This window comes from Bidens hawaiensis, unplaced genomic scaffold (assembly GCF_021521415.1).
Source record: "Bidens hawaiensis isolate Kalapana, Puna unplaced genomic scaffold, B.hawaiensis_p1.1 tig00049873_1, whole genome shotgun sequence".
NCBI lineage: Eukaryota > Viridiplantae > Streptophyta > Magnoliopsida > Asterales > Asteraceae > Bidens > Bidens hawaiensis.
Genome location: NW_027498931.1, coordinates 15,305 through 32,509, shown reverse-complemented (window position 1 = coordinate 32,509; position 17,205 = coordinate 15,305). Strand labels below are relative to the sequence as shown.

Genomic DNA, 17,205 nt, shown 5'->3' with positions numbered 1-17,205 from the left:
TGAGATTCTGGAGTCAGCGATTAGTTTTCAAAGACCAATAAAAACTGATACGTAGGCATCCAAACTCATCTTAACGATGAATTTTGAGCTCAAATTCATCTTGACGATGAGTTTTGGCGCCACTTGTCATCCTGTCATTGACATATAAATATCATCATAACGATTAGATTGAACATACTATTTATGGAATTAAGCAAAAGTGATGGACATTTTGGACTCTCTCTCCCTCTCTCTCCTAAAATGAGTATTTTTAGAACTTTCCGTTATTTCTATTACTCTACATTTTATCATGAAATCTCCAATCGATTTATCCCGTTCAACTAATCACACATCAATGTAACTTCAAAATGGTGGGGAAGGCTGAAGGACGACACATACCCCATAACAGATAAATGTGATCACTAATTGTCGCACATGAGAAAACGAACAGGATGTGAAATCGGGAAGAAAGCGAAAGCGAGCGCTCGATTATTTTGACGATAACAAAAACCTAAATCCTAAATGTTATAAAAAATGTAAGGTCTGGTGAGTTAACAAGTACAAGCCTGCCTGCCTGCCTGCCTATGTATCAATCAATATTTTCTATATAATGTAGTCTGCCTAGTCAAACCCTTGTAAAAATTCTAGTTTGACCCCCATAAAGTTAGGACTTGAAACAGTAAACACACAAGTGTATGCATGATTGGGATAGCAAATGGCAAAGGCTTCAGTTGAGGTGTTGTGAAGGAGACAGATGCAGGGGCAAATTAGTCATTCCCTTTATAAAAAAAGGACTTGGCAGACATGTGACACTGAAAAACAACCAAAAATGAAAAATGAAAAATGAAAAATGAATAAAAAGGTTGATTGTCTTGAAGATGAGGCCCAGTCAAATATTTATTACACTCAAGCATCACTTTCCCCACACACACTCTCTCTCTCTCTCTCTCATCTTACAGGTTTCATCAGCATGCTATGAACAATAGTGCTTCTATTCTATCTTTCCTTTTTGCTCTTCCTTCAAACCTTTCAACTTGTCGTCCAGATTCATCAATCTCCAGGTATTTTTACCCCTTTAATCTCAACTTAACCATCTTCATAGATTTCGTCTTAGATCTGCTGTTTATGAACTCAATTTCAATAAAAATCAAAGCTTTTTTGCTTCTTGTTTCTTGCTGATGACATCTGCATTTGTCAATTCCACGATTTGACTTGGGTTTTGCTGTCCGATTTGATTGGATCGATCTGGGTATTGGGTTTCTTGATTGAACTTCAATTTTCATGATTTGGGTTTTTATTAATTGTTGATTTGAGACCTGGGTTTTGGATTAGTAAACAGTTGATGTTTATGATCATTTGTGATTAGGGGTTTTTGTTTTGCGTCCGATCCACGTCATCTTTTTGCTTTTTTGAAATTTTTTTGGTAATTTATTTTACTAAATTGAATATGTTGATAATAAATTGACATTGTGTTGACAGAGGTGATAATTAGGGATTTAGGGTTATGGGTTTTTTGATCCAGTCAAGTGCATAGGTGGTAGCTTTTAAATGGCTTCAAAAGCCCGTTCTACGGCCACGGTGGTGGAACCCGCGACGAAGCGTGTTGTGGGAGATGATTTGGAGGCTAAACTGGCTTCTAAGCTAACGATTGAAACCGGTAAAGTTGGTTTGGATGAGGAGAAGAAAATCGGTGAGAAGAACAGTTCGGTTTCGGATAAAGCGAGTGATGGGACGAGCAGCGTCGGGTTAACGAGCGGGAGCGCGCGTGTGGATTTTGTGGAGAGTGGGAAGAGTAGTATGTGTAGAGGGAGCACGAGCAGTAATGTGAGTGATGAAAGCAGCTGCAGTAGTTTCAGTAGCAGTATCAACAAACCGCATAAGTCGAATGATATGAGGTGGGAAGCCATTCAGGTGGTTCGGGCACGAGACGGGGCTTTGGGTTTGACCCATTTTAGGTTGTTGAAGAGGTTAGGGTGCGGTGATATTGGGAGTGTTTACTTGGCTGAGTTGACTGGGACGAAGGCGTATTTCGCTATGAAAGTTATGGATAAAGCTTCGTTAGCTAGCCGTAAGAAGCTTCTTCGGGCTCAAACCGAGAGAGAGATTTTGCAATCGTTGGACCACCCGTTTCTTCCAACGTTGTACACACATTTCGAGACCGATAAGTTCTCGTGTTTGGTTATGGAGTTTTGTCCCGGGGGAGACTTGCACACTCTTAGGCAAAGACAGCCTGGGAAACACTTCACCGAGCAAGCTGTCAAGTAAACATTTTTAAAAATATTTTACATGATATTTGGTATGATTTGATGTTTTTTAATGTTATAACATGTTTATGATTTTGATGTTGTTTTGTAGGTTTTATGTGGCGGAAGTGTTGTTAGCCATGGAATATCTCCACATGCTCGGGATTGTTTATCGTGACCTTAAGCCCGAAAACGTTCTCGTGAGGGAAGATGGGCATATTATGTTATCAGATTTTGATCTTTCGCTTCGTTGCAGTGTTAGTCCAACTTTAGTAAAGTCTTCATCTATGGACTCGGAGCCCCTTCGTAGGAACACCGCGTATTGTGTTCAACCCGCTTGCATCGAACCCTCGTGTATTCAACCTTCGTGTGTGGTCCCCACATCTTGCTTCTCGCCTCGGTTCTTCTCAAGCAAATCCAAGAAAGAAAGGAAAAACAAAGTCACAAAAGATGTAGGGAACCAAGTTAGCCCGTTGCCCGAGCTCATGGCTGAACCGACCAGCGCCCGGTCCATGTCGTTTGTGGGGACCCACGAGTATTTAGCTCCCGAGATCATCAAAGGCGAAGGCCATGGAAGTGCTGTAGATTGGTGGACTTTTGGGATATTCTTGTATGAGTTGTTGTTCGGTAGGACTCCGTTCAAAGGGTCGGGTAATCGAGCCACACTGTTTAATGTTGTGGGCCAGCCTCTCCGATTTCCCGAGTCACCCGTGGTTAGCTTTTCTGCTCGGGATCTAATAAGGGGACTGCTCGTGAAAGAACCGCAACATAGGTTGGCTTATAAACGAGGCGCCACTGAGATTAAACAACACCCGTTCTTTGAAGGTGTTAATTGGGCGTTGATCCGCTGTGCTACACCACCGGATGTCCCAAAGCCGGTCGAGTTTGAACGGTTTTCTGCTGGTCCGGTTGCATCGACAAGTGAAAAGACGAATGTACCCCCGGTTGCTGCTCCAAATCAACAAAAAGGTTCAGACAATTACCTGGAGTTCGATTTCTTTTAAGTATACCTATGAATGGATTTGCTAAGGGATAATTATGGGGGAGGATGGTTGTATTTTTCTTGGATGAACTACATGAAACTTGTGAGTTGTAATTGTCTGTTGTTGCATTGCATTGCATCATATCATTAATCAAATTCATGAACATGAAGATGATGATGATGATGATCTATTATGAACATATAAACATCAAAGACAACTTTGTTTATTAGTTTCTTTTTCTTCTTTTTTGTCGTCACAAATAAGGTTTTTGCTTTCGAGTTTTATAGATAAATAAATGTATGCAACAATACAAACTATAGAATCAAAATTTTCAGAGCTTGAAGCAGCCGCACTTAACAAAGCCGTTGGTATGGTCCTGCATTGGTTCTAAGGTGGTCTCGCGTGGTGAAGGAGCGGGCGAGTGTGGAGAGGCGGGCTCGTTGGTTAAGTGGTCTTGCAACGATACTTCTTTCCCGTCACATATGACTTTGACTTCACAACACTCTGGCGCGTTATGTATGATCTGATCAAGAGTTCCTCCACCTCCTCTCTTGCTGCTACTTTTAAGTTTCCTGTTGTTATTGATTCCATGTTTCGATAAGGTTAAATCATGATTCAGATCCGTTTAATTAAACAGGTCGACCTATAAACTTATTACTATCATTGAAACTTACCTTAGGTTGGATTTGGTGGCACCTATTACCAGATTTCTTATATTTAAGATTGGAATGAGGTCAAGGATGGCTTTTGCCTCCATGTCACTCTCAATAAGCACAGTTTCAACTTGAACCTGCAACACCAACATGTAAGATAATATATAGAATTATAGGTACATAACAGTTTGTATATATGCGATGTACCTTTGAAGACGAGCACAGAGAGAGAAACTTTTGCAGGTATTCGGCTCTCTTGCTTCGTTCATCAATCACGTAACTTTCTTTTTGCTCCGGATTTGCTTGGCTTATAGGTAATCTTCCCACTGTATATTAAAAACATCAGTTGTATTTACAGTTATATTATCAGTGGTCTATATCTATAGCGCGGTTCGGAACACTGTTGAGTTCACAAAACATTGATCTGTCAAACCAACAGTTTAGCTTTTAAAAAGTTTCTTTAACTAGTGATTAGGATCACGATTATCAGGGCAAAGTATCTTTTGACAAATACAAAAGAAGTGTAAAGTAAATTGTATTAGGGTGTTATGAAATTGTTTTTACGCCCATATACAGGGTATTTTCGTCAAACTGTCACAAAAGTAGCGTGCATTTACTATTTAGTATCTGAATTTGATTCGCATAATTAAAATCGTATATCTATCCAAACCCAAATAAGTCAACGGTTTGAGATTCATATGATTTGGTTCACGGTTTAACTTTGACACTTTGCGGGTCCATGACCCAGCAAATGGGTTAGAACATGTGTAAACCAAATCGATCATTTAACTGTTTTTCCTTTTTAACATATTTGCATAAGGTATTATATTCATTTACAATCATTATTATCTTAAATTTTACTGTAAATTTACCATCTTGAAAAGAAAATGAAAATAAAAAAAATCAAATTATCTAACTACCAAAACGAAACCGTCAAACCATTTTAACCATACGACCTATCTAATGCAGACTGTTTATGTTGTCGTTTCCTAAACCATACTTACCGGTTCAACCCAGAAAAATGACAACATGAGGAACAAATTTTATCGTGTACTTTGTGGTGTATGAACCATGTTAGTAACAAAAATTATGAAAATGAAAGTGATTATAGAATACTCGTTTATAATAAATAAACTTAAATGAAATAAGAAAGATTTGTCACATATCATACAATTATCTTAACAAAATTCAATTATGAAAAGTTAAATAATGTGAATTATAAGTATTATAAAATATTAAAATACATTTGAATGTTAACCATGGAAATGAACAAATCATCCCCAATTTAGGCGTAACTGCATCCAATTTCCCCTAATTTAAGGACCTATAACTATAATAATAACTTTATTTATTCCCCTAAAGCCGGACACCACTTTTTGTCAAATTAACTTTATACCAATTCTAATCTAATGATTGCAAAATTAACTTTATAGTTTATACTATGCAGACTCATCAACCGCCATTGTTTCCGACAACCTTAATTCTTACTTAAACCAAAACTACCAAAAAACAAATAATCACATGTGCTTACGTGGCGTAGGAATAAACCGGAGCTCCGGAAACACATGAACCAGATACACAATGCTAGACGGTCCACGTAGATCACTTCCAATCGTCCAAACCAAAGCATCCATGCTAGCCGACAACAGCTCATCACTACCTCGCCACGTCACCACGTACACGACGTCGTTTGCATTCCGATCATAAGAACAATACTCACTACTGTTGTTACCTTCTTCGGTAATTGAAGGCATGAGTTTATAATTACCACCTCTACCTCCTGTGGTAATTGACAACTCATCTTCTTCTTCTTCTTCAAGTTCTACTATCTCGTGATTACTACTCCAACTGTTGTTAATTCGGTAATCTTCGAAGTTTATTATGTTGATCGGCGGTGGCACGATGCTTCCGGTGGGGTTCTCCGCCATGACTGATCGGAATCTTGTGGGTGTTGAACGAACGTGGTTTATGTACGGTTATGTTGATTTTGACACACGTTGAAGTTTGAATTGAAGTGGGGTTTAATCATTTAATCGGTTATTTATTTTTTTGTAATGTCAAGTGTATAGTTTAGTGAAAATAATCTCTCACATAAAAGTTATCAAGATGTTGTAGAATGTGATTGACGGGGTCCGTAAAGAGTTATTTACGATAATTACAATACGATGGCCGGTAACAAATAGTTATAGTTTAATGTTTCTTTAAACAAAAATGATGAAGCTAAAACAAATAGTTATTAATAGCAGTATCAAGTTGAACTTATTTTTGGATCAGAATCAATTCTACTTGACATGCGTATCACAAATTAAAATTATAAAATTCTATTTTATAAATGGTGAAAGAATTAAAAATTTAAATGATCAGATCAAAAGAGGTGTAAAAGTAATTTTCACGATGTGAATAGATAACCAAATCAGATAAAAGTTAGAGGAAAGAATGATATATAAAACGAACAATAAGAATATGGACTAATTAGTAATTAAGAATATTTTAAAAGTAAGTCAGTATTGGAATATTTTTCAAACATGATGATTTTTATAATTAGGTCGATGGATAATTAAATATTATACATATATATGATGTCGTATTTATCAAAAATTTTTAATTCAGTTGTTAGGATATACGAGAATATGCTTTTTGGTTCATTATCGATATAATTTTTAATACGAGTTTTAAAACATTATTGCAAATTACATACGTTTTTTTAGATCTGGACTCTTAGACTCTTCGATCCGTTTCACTAACCCGAAAGTTTAATAAAAAAACCAGTTAAGAAATAGCTAAGTAAATAATTTTATATATTACATACGTTTTTCTAGTCTCAAAAGTTATTTTAGAACTGAGGCTCTCCGATCCAATTCACTAAAAATCCTATAAAAATACTTGATATAAAAAACCAATTAAAATCCTATAAAACTAATCTCACCAAATACTTGATATAAAAATCTTATAAAGTAGGAATATACTAAAAATTAATATATGATTTATTTAAAAAGGATATATATAATTTATAATTACAAAACCAATTTTATAGTAAAAAAAAAATAAACGGGTCTTGGGGCTCATCAACCCATATAGCTAATAAACCGGGTTATATCATCTCATTTATTTGTAAATAATTTATCATCAAATCATAAGTATATTATTAACTTTCATACAATAAAAAACAAAATTCAAAAAATAAATAAATATTAGAAACAAATAATATATTCAACCCCCGTAATACAGGGGATAAAAACTAGTTAATAATATATGTATTTACCCCATTTGTTTATCATATAATTCGACATTTATGTAATAATTTGTGTTCGCTAACTTAAATCAAAATGAGTACCCAATTATGTTTAATTGTATGTTTTGACATTTTGATGTAGATTTTGTTGAAAACGAGTTGTATCAAAATAGAGTATTTTTTCATGGTAATATGCTACACAATTCCCAGTACCCTGACTAACAGAACCACTTTTGACCGAACAACATCGGTACCGATTCAGAATAATCGGCACCGGTACCAGTAATAATCAAACCGATTATGACAGAAGAACATCAATATCAGTATATCACCATTGGTATCTGTATTATCAGGATCGGTACTGATATTCCCTTCTATGGTTTTCAAGATTGGTTTTGATTATTTTTCTTGACATTTCAGTATAAATTTGTTGAAACGAGTTCTATTCAAACTACCATAACACAATTTCTTACTAAAATATCACGTATATGATAAAGCTTAGCGTGTTAACCTACTCAAAACCTATTAACTTCCGCATTATGTTTTAAGTGTCAAGAATATCCTCCCATACGCAACTAAATGCTGGATGACTTTTTTTTAGACTTAACTTGTTAACCTATTTAAAACCTATTAACTTTCGCACTATATTTTTAAGTTATGTCAAGAATATCCTCTCATATGTAACCAATTACTGGATGACTTTTATTTATTTAGAATTTAGTCAATTTAATCATGGAGGATATTCGAATCTTATCCGTTGGAACTTGGAAATATCAATCAATCTACATAACGCAAGAAGTCCGATTTGAATGCTTCAAACATAGTAGTCTAATATTACATCTATACATATTTAAATGAAGATACAACTTTAACCAAATATAAACGGCTGTTCAAAGTCATTTGCAATGATTGACATCGTAAATAATCACTAATTAAAGCATTCTCATTCTCAACCCATCTTTGAAAATTATGTAAGAAGATTTTGTAAATTATAGGATAAAGTTGTGAGAGTGGTTGTGAATACAAATTATAGGATAGAGAGAGAAATAAAGTGATTTTGTGCAAATTTGAAGATATGTTGTTTGTCCCTATTTCTTTTGTAAAATTTGTTGATATTGGTTGTGAGTAAAGGAAAGGAAAACTGTAATGATAAATGTATAAAAATATAATTTTATTGAACATAAAAGAAATTTTTTTTATTTTTTTTAGTTTAACTATAGAGATAAAGATGTGAAACGGGCTGAGAATGCTTTTACTAGCTACCAACAAAAGTTACATCCCAATGTCTAAATTAGAGATGGCAAAACAAAGTGAATAACGAAAAAAAATCAGAAATATTCAGGGCAAGTAATTGGTTATATGGGTATGCCGCTAATATGAGATGAGGTTTGAAAATAGTTCGTGCTTTTGAAGATATAAATAGTCCTAGGTGATATCCATATAATTTTCCAAACTCGTTTACTCATCAAAATCATGTAATCTTTCAAAATATATTAAACTAGTAAATTACCTGTTAGGTTGCGCCGGGACTAGATGGGTATGTTTATGTACCCGTCACATTACCTTAAACCCTAAAACCCAATCGTCAAAACAAATAGAATATTTAAAATGACGTTTATGTGGCCGGTAAAACTAGAACGTTGGAAAAACCCGAGCATTGTCGGTGTTGCAGAAGTGAGTCGTTAAAACCCAGATTTTTTATGTTCATAATTCATTTAGTAAAATTTAGGTTACTAGGCTCAAACCAAAATCCATTTGGAAAAGAATGCTAGGAAAACGAATCATTGGTTAACCATTAGCTATTAATGTATCTGATTTTATTACTATATTTTGTTATATTGATTGTTATAACGTTAGTGTTGTTTAAAAAAATTTGCTTATATATTTCGTTTCTCGTTAGAAGATACATGCCATTTTATTTTGGCTTAGCCAAGTTATATAATTTTTCGGAGACGACCCTGAAGGCACGTATCAGAACATGTGGAACTATATCCATGCATATAAGCCTTGTAAGGCATGCTAGAGCAAGTAGTTAACATTCAAAGATACATACCATTATAAACACAAAACGAAACATACAAGGGTCTGGAGCCAGATTCGAAGCCTGGTTTCGCCACCACAAACTGAATTAAAGGAATCCCACATGCCAAGCTACCAAGTAGTTAGATCATGAATTTGTTCTACAAATATATATTATATACAAAAGTCTAAAAAAACATATTTGTGACACCAAACTTTTCAATTATACTAATTAGATAATAGATAATTACACGGTAATTAAATATGTACTCCCTTCGTCCCGGTCAAAATGTTATAGTTTGAAAAAACACAAAGTTTAAGGTAGATTAAATTATTATTTAATCTCATCAATAAAAACTTTATTATGAATCCAAATGTTGTGTTGTTGATTATTCGAATGTGAATAAGTAGTTTATCTATTCACTCTCATGTATTATTGCGTTGATTTAGTCTCATAATTTCAAACCTAATTAAGAATCCAAATGCCGTGTCCCGTTAGGAATTTAGAAACCTTTTTTTAACACCGTTATTTTGGATAAAAATCTGCTAAGGATAATGTATCAAAATCTGTAAATGTCAGGTATAGTGATATGATATTAACAACGGTTGTATGAACGAAATAATGAAGAACACTGTGATTTGTTGCGAGGAAAAACCACTTGATCTCGATTAGATCAAAGGGAAAAAAACCCCGGGTGATGACAAATCATCTATCACCACTTTATTAATATCAAAAAAGAGTTACAATGGGTGGAGTTTATGATCAACGAATACAATCGAGCTATGTGTGTGTGATTACAGAGATATTAGCAGCTAGAGTATGTGTGAGTGTAACTATATGACCTAACATTGATCACAAACTCGATATATAAAGAAAAGAAAAATACAACTAACAACTAACTCCTACTAATCCGCCATTTCTCCACTCTCTTCCTTCGTGCCTTTTGACCACGTGCTATAAAAGTCCAGTAGCGAAATAGGTGGTGGACTGAGTCTTAGAGCCGTTGCATTCATTAAATAACAACCTACACACAAGAGACAATTGTTAATAATACCAATTGCTGAGGATCCTTGATCCTATCATAGCTCCGGAGCCCTTTAGTAGGATAATTGATCCAGATCTGTCATCAAGAATAACATATCCTTAGTATCAAAATTATCTGCTCTAACAATTGCCCCCAAAATGACGGGTGTTTATGCTTTACAGCTGGCATTTTGAAATTTGAATTCCTACAAAAAGTAGATGATTAGACAGTCGCCGAAGATATTTATTATCAAACCCTTGATATTAATCATAACCGCCTATATATGAGATCCCTATAGTCCTTTTATAACCACATATTCAGGATGTTCATCATGTATCCTTCCTTCTCTCTTTAGTCTTTTAAATTTCTGATAAACATGTCTGTCGCTTCTTCTTCTTCTTCTTCTTCTTCTTCTTCTTCTTCTTCTTCTTCTTCTCCTCCTCCTCCTCCCTCTAAACCGTCCGACCAGTCCTCCGACGACTCCGGGTTGACGGAGATGCAATCCCAAAACCTTATAGCCAATCCTTCTATGGAGATATGCAAGTTCACTGACCCCGAGATCGATGAATTCCGATCACTGTTTCCACCGGAAAGCGTCTTCCGACCGTATTGTTAGTGCACGGAAATTTGACACTGTGGATATGTTATCCTGACATATAATCTGGATCAATTATCCTTAGAATATGTTGCAGATCCTGTCAGGATCAATGATCCTCAGTACTTATTACTTATTAATGATTTTCCTTTGTTATGTTGATATTTTTGGTAGGTACAACGGCTAATGACCAAGTCCAACCTATAATCTCGCAATCAAATCAATAAACCACGTGGTTAATGAAGGAAACATCTACAATGAAGGAAAGACTTGATTGAAGGCTAAAAATTAGGAGAATTAGTTATTCTACTTCTTGTATATATAGAAGCTGGATCAGCTAGGTTTGGAGATCACAACAAATCATACACAACTTATAGACCTTTCTATGTAATTCTAGAGTAGACACACACACTTAGATTCGTTGTATTCGCCGATCATAGATTCCAACCCTTGTAACACCCTTTTTTGATTAATAAAAGTGGTGATAGACGATTTGTCATCACCCGGGGTTTTTGTGCCGGCGATCCGACCAAGATCAAGGGATTTTTCTCGTAACAAATCACAGTGCTCATCTCTATTTCGTTCATATATTCATTATTATCATCATAACACTAATCCTCACATAACAGATTTGGATATATTATCCTTAGTAGATTTTTGTCCAAAACAATTTGGCGCCCACCGTGGGGCATTTGGTGCTATAATCCAGAAAATACCAAATCAACATTCAACCTTTCATACCCATATCACCATGAATGGCCTCTCAATCAACCTCTGGTTCATCAACCATGCCATCTTCGGTTCCTCTCTCATCAAGGAATTTGCCGCCGATGCCTCCTCCAATCACGGAAGCACCACGGGCTGCTACTGCTGGAAACAAGACACAAATTCCAGTCTTCCAGAGCTCGAAAACCACTACTGCCACATCGGTGGATAACCCTAACAATGATGTCTCTGCTATGTTTTCACAGGTTAAGGCATACATGGAGCAGCAGAACAAAACCAACTAGAAGATCCTTCGTGAAATTGAAGATCTCAAGAAGAATAAGAGGCCAATGGAGGATCAGACTCCTTTGATGCCAAGGATTCTGGACTTCACTACTCCAGGATCTGTAGCTCAGCAGACTCAAGGATCCTCCATCTTCCAGCAAGGATCAAATATCTTTCAACAGGGGTCCATGGGTCAGCAAACTCAAGGATCCTCGTTCCTTCAACCAGGATCCTCTGGGATGTATCACCAAGGATCCTTCAGCTCCCAACCTCAAGGATCCTTCTGGCAGAATCAAGGATCCTCAGGGGTGCAACATCAAAGATCCTTAGAGGTTCATGAATGAGACATCATCCCCATGCAAACCATTGCCTCTGGTGGACCAGCTACCATAGCAGATGCTTCTTATCTTGGCTACACTTCTGGGATACCAACGTTCAATCAACCGAGAGGTAACATGTATAATCATATATCCTTAGACACTAACATGGGCTCTATGCAGGATACATGTATCAACCAGGCTATGGCTAAGGAACTTCAGAAGCTTAAGGATATGATATCCAGCGTGCCAGGAGTGGTCCGTCTGATTACTGAAATACCAGAAGGAAGCCACAAGTTTTCCAGATTTGCTCCACCTATTTGTGATGCTGAAGTCCCAAAACGATTTCAGACCCCGAATATGAAGGTGTATGATGGAACAACTGATCCCGAATAGCATGTGGCTCAATACAAGGAGAGAATGGAAATCAATCCTGTTAGGCCTTGATTTTTATACTAAGGATCCTTTATCCTTGACTGTCTTATGGATAGTTTATCCTTGAAATGTACATCAGGATATAAAGGATCGACGATCCTCGGTATTACTTATTTACTAATGATTGCATTTAGTATGGTGATGTGTTAGACAGGTATAGCAACTTTAAAGATGTACTTGTACGAGTTATCCTCACAGAACATCCTATAGCTGGAATATGGATCCAGGATCCTACCTCAATGAAGTTATTAATAGACGAATTCATATGAAAATAAACGTTCAAATATCAACAACGGCTATGTGACTCATTCTTCCGCTTATTTCGCTACTGGGCGGCTATTGGCACGTGGTTAAAGGTCATGGAGCGGCTAAGTGGAGGACTTCCGGATAGATAGGAAATATTGTTATTGTTATTATCTTATTTAAACGAGGTTTGATCGAGTAGGAAAACACATGTACTGACACACACACTAGAGCAGAAGAAAATACTCTCTCTATACACTAGCTTTCTTTGTAATCTCGATCATATCTTCCACAAATACTTGTAATCACATTTTATTCATTAATAAACTTGACGTTGATAGTTTTCACCATCCGGGGGTTTTTTGTGCCGGAGACCACGATAACCACATACTCATCGACCAAAGGTTACCTTGTTGATCATTGACTAAAGTGCTACGACCAAAGATTATTCTATTAATCCTTGACCGGAGTTATTTTACCAACGATTACCTCGATAAGTTTTGACCGATGTAAGACTATCGTGATTAAGGGCTTTTTCCCTCGTGATCAAACCATTGTGTTCACTGACATTACGCTTATACACTTGTCATTATCGAGTTAGCACCTTACCTCACATAATAGATTTGGATACTTGATCCTTTGCAGATTTTTGTCCAAAACAATTTGGCGCCCACCGTGGGGCAATTGGTGCAATAATCCGAAATATTCCTATCAATTTACAATTTTTCATACCCATATCACTTTCAATGGCCTCTCAATCCACCTCTGCTTCGTCAACCATGCCCTAATCAATTCATCTCTCATCGAGGACTTTGCCACCAATGCCTCCACAATCACGGCAGCACAACGAACTACTGCTACTGGAAGCAGAACGCAACTACCAATCTTCCAGAGCTCGAAAACCACTGATGCTGCCCCGGTGGTTAATACTAACAGTGATGTTTCATCTATGTTTTTGAAGGTTAAAGCATATACGGAGCAATAGAACAAGACTAACCAGAGGATCTTTCGTGAGATAGAAGATCTCAGGAAGAATAAGAGGCCAGCAAAAGATCTCACTCCCCTGGTGCCTAGGATGCTGGATTTCACCAGTTCAGGATCTATGGCTCAGCTTTCGCAAGGATCTTCACTGTTCAGCCAGGATCATCCATCATTCAACAAGGGTCCGTGGATCAACAGGCTCAAGGATCCTCAATGTTTTAGCCAGGATCATACATCCTTCAACAAGGGTCCATGGGTCAGCAGACTCAAGGATCCTCACTCTTTTAGCCAGGATCATCCATCCTTCAACAGGGGTCCATGGGTCAACAGGCTCAAGGATCCTCACTCTTTCAGTCAGGATCACATATCCTTCAACAAGGGTCCGTGGGTTAACATGCTTAAGGATACTCGCAATTTCAGCAAGGGTCATCAGTCATTCCGCAGGGATCCTCTGGGTTATATGTTCAAGGGTCCTATAATTCTCAACCTCAAGGGTCCTTTGTTCAGGATCAAGGATCCTCAGGAATCCAGCACATACTATCTTCCGAAGTCAATGATGGGGACATAATCCTCATGCAGACCATAGCCTCCGGAGGACCTACTCCGATTGCTGACTCCTCTTATCCCAGGTACTCATCTGGAATTCCAAACTCCACCCAGCAAAGAGGTAACTGGTATGATCCTATTTCTTTAGATACTAACCATGTTCCCATGCAGGATTTAGGTATCAACCAGGCCATGGCTAGGGAATTACAGAAGCTAAAGGATATGATATCCAGTGTCCCGGGGCTGATACGTCCAATTCCTGAGATACCGAAGGGAAGTCACAAATTATCCAGATTCGCTCTGCCCATATGTGATGCTGAAATTCCAAAGCGGTTCCAAACTCCTGAGATACAAACGTATGATGGGAGCACCGATCCGGAGGAACATGTTGCCCAATATAGGGAAAGGATGGAAATTAACCCTGTTCCTAAAAGATTCAAAGAGGCTTGCCTTTGTAAAGGATTTGGAGACACACTAACGGGAGCTACGCTAAAATGGCTGCTAAGCCTCCCCCCTTTCTCGGTTACATCTTTCTCTCATTTAGTTAATTTGTTTAACACTCAATTTTCCTGTAGTCGGAAATTTGAGAGGTTAACCAGTGATTTATATCGTTTTATCCAACCTAGTGATGAACCCCTTAGGGATTTCGTTACCAGGTTCGGAAAGGAAGCTCTAGAAATCCTAAACCTTGATATGACTACTGCTGTTGAAGCATTCAAGATGGGAATTCAAAAGAGCTCCCCTTTTTATGATGATTTAGTGATGACTCCATGCAGGATATTAGATGAAGTCAGAAACAGGGCATTAAGATACATCCGCTTAGAAGAAGATAAAAAGATCCAGGATCGTCTTGGGGGACAAACAAAGCAAGAAACCCTCGAAAAGAATAAAGGATCCTGGAACAGGAACAACAATTCGAAGCCGTACGCCAAGTTTAACAATCAGAACGTATGGGCAGTTGAACAAGGAGATGACGATGAAGACTATCCTTGCATCTCCGACTATTGTTTCTCTGTAGATACTCATAACTTGATTTGTGCCATGAAGGACCTGGGAGAAAAAGCGAGGTGGCCCCGAAAGAATGAGAAGGTTGTCGGCTTTAAGAACAAGTCTAAGTGGTGCGCCTTACACGAAGATTTTGGCCACGCGACAGACGAGTGCATCGGCTTAAGTAAAGAAATTGGATACCTCCTGAGCAAGGGTCACTTTAAAGAACTCTTGGGAAGGAAGAAATCCAAGATCAAGGATCCTGAAGATCTTCCACAGAAAGCAACACCGCCGCCGCCGGATGCCCATGTGATCAACTTTGTCTCCAGAGACTACGAATTATTTAGAGATTCTTGTGCCATAGAAGAAAGTCCCATAGAAGAATTCAAGTTGGATGATGAGAGAAGAACACTCATCCCCACTATTCGAGTGACTGATCAGAGAATCTTTTTCAATTCAAGGATCCAGGATCCTAAACAAGACAAGCCAGATGTGCGAGCAGTTAATTTCATCTCGGGAGGTTCAGACATATGTGGAACTTCTTTCTCTGCAGCAAAAAGATTCGGCAAGGAGATCAAGATGGATAACGGAGATCATCCAGTAGTGTCAACCACATTAACAACAGACAAGAGAATCTTCTTCGATGAGGAAGACAAGCTGAAAATTCAGGATCCTCATCACGATGGTTTGATTATTACTTTATTTATCTCCAACCATTATGTACGCAGGATCCTGGTGGACGGGGGCAGCTCGGTCAACATTATCCAGCATGATGTCCTCAAAAATATGAACATCCCGGATTCAGAAATCATCCCCAGAACATCGGTGTTAGTCGGTTCTAGTGGCGAAACCAAGAAGACATCGGGGGACATCAACCTCCCAATTTATGTCGAAGGGTTAAATTCATACCAAAAATTTTGTGTTATAGATAACCTTTCCTGTTGCAATGTTATTTTAGGTAGGCCTTGGCTCCATGGAATGAAGGCTGTAGCCTCAACCTATCACCAGTGCATCAAGTTACCTACTCCTTGGGGAGTTGTAAAGATAGTGGGTGACCAAGCGGAGGCTAAGAATTACTATTCATCATCAATGAAGCCAGCAGCTAAGCAAACTATAGCATAGCAACTACAGCAACATCCTAGGGACATGCTGGAAGCTCGGGAGAAAGACTTCAAAGAAGTGTCATTGGACCCCGAAGACCCAGAAATAAAAGTGTTCCTAGGATCCAGTATTCCCAGCAAGATCGAAGAGGATATAATATCCTTCTTAGGGCGAATAAGATCTACATTTGCCTTCAAGCACTCAGACGTGACAGGTATTTCAAAAGAGGTAATCACTCATAAACTCGGCCTTGATTTGTCTGTAAAACCCGTCCATCAGAAGCTAAGGAAATTCGCTCCTGAGAGGAACAAGATCATACAAGAAGAAGTTGTTGGTACATGATGTCAGTAGTTCAGTGTCTAGTGTCTGTAATCGAGTTAGTTGGATTTGTATTTGGATGTAAGCGAAGTTCTCACAAGTTCGCTTATATAGGCGAACTTGTGGAACAAGCGAAGTTAGGGACAACTTCGCCTAAACATGCTAGGCGAAGTTGTCGTGTTATATAAACTGCTAGGTTCGGCTAGATCAGTAGACGAGAGGAGACGAGTTAGAGTTAACGAGTTTACGAGTTGTGTAATCGGTGATCAGGGAATCATGTGTTTCCAGTTGCAATACAATGTGTCTTTGTTTATTGTAACGTGTGTTTGATCGTGTTAACGTGTATCGTCTTCTACGCTCGTAACGTCTTACGTAGGGATTCCGCACCTACGTAGAACGAGATATTCCGTGTAGATCCGGCTGGGAACCTACAATTGGTATCAGAGCTTTTGCTCGTGATTGTGTGGTTCGGGATTATCACGCGGGTGTAGAAATCGTTCCGTTCGACTATTCGCGGGATGAGTTTACTGAGTTTTTGTGTCCTACTCACCTCCCACC

At 37.9% G+C, this 17,205-nt stretch overlaps 2 protein-coding genes across 2 annotated transcripts; one reads left to right on the top strand and one right to left on the bottom strand.

Annotated features, from left to right (window-relative positions):
* Positions 1-935: 935 nt before the first annotated feature.
* LOC143598263 (serine/threonine-protein kinase D6PKL2-like) lies at positions 936-3,412 on the top strand. Its single transcript, XM_077076525.1, has 3 exons — positions 936-1,040; positions 1,459-2,240; positions 2,335-3,412. Exons 2-3 carry the CDS (start codon positions 1,528-1,530, stop codon positions 3,224-3,226), a joined length of 1,605 nt encoding a protein of 534 aa, XP_076932640.1. The 5' UTR covers positions 936-1,040; positions 1,459-1,527; the 3' UTR covers positions 3,227-3,412.
* A 91-nt stretch (positions 3,413-3,503) lies between these two features.
* Positions 3,504-5,624, bottom strand: LOC143598264 (U-box domain-containing protein 35-like). The gene is made up of 4 exons (XM_077076526.1): positions 5,390-5,624; positions 4,066-4,184; positions 3,880-3,995; positions 3,504-3,777 (listed from the first exon to the last, which is right to left on the bottom strand). Exons 1-4 carry the CDS (start codon positions 5,610-5,612, stop codon positions 3,537-3,539), a joined length of 699 nt encoding a protein of 232 aa, XP_076932641.1. The 5' UTR covers positions 5,613-5,624; the 3' UTR covers positions 3,504-3,536.
* Between the last annotated feature and the right edge of the window lie 11,581 nt (positions 5,625-17,205).

Excerpts from the sequence above, each read along its gene's own strand:
- LOC143598263 (XM_077076525.1), top strand. The coding sequence starts at position 1,528 with ATGGCTTCAAAAGCCCGTTCTACGGCCACGGTGGTGGAACCCGCGACG. Across the intron at positions 2,241-2,334 it reads TTCACCGAGCAAGCTGTCAA|GTTTTATGTGGCGGAAGTGT; the intron begins GTAAACATTTTT and ends GTTGTTTTGTAG.
- LOC143598264 (XM_077076526.1), bottom strand. The coding sequence starts at position 5,612 with ATGCCTTCAATTACCGAAGAAGGTAACAACAGTAGTGAGTATTGTTCT. Across the intron at positions 3,996-4,065 it reads CTCTGTGCTCGTCTTCAAAG|GTTCAAGTTGAAACTGTGCT; the intron begins GTACATCGCATA and ends TTGGTGTTGCAG. Across the intron at positions 3,778-3,879 it reads GCCACCAAATCCAACCTAAG|GAAACTTAAAAGTAGCAGCA; the intron begins GTAAGTTTCAAT and ends CAATAACAACAG.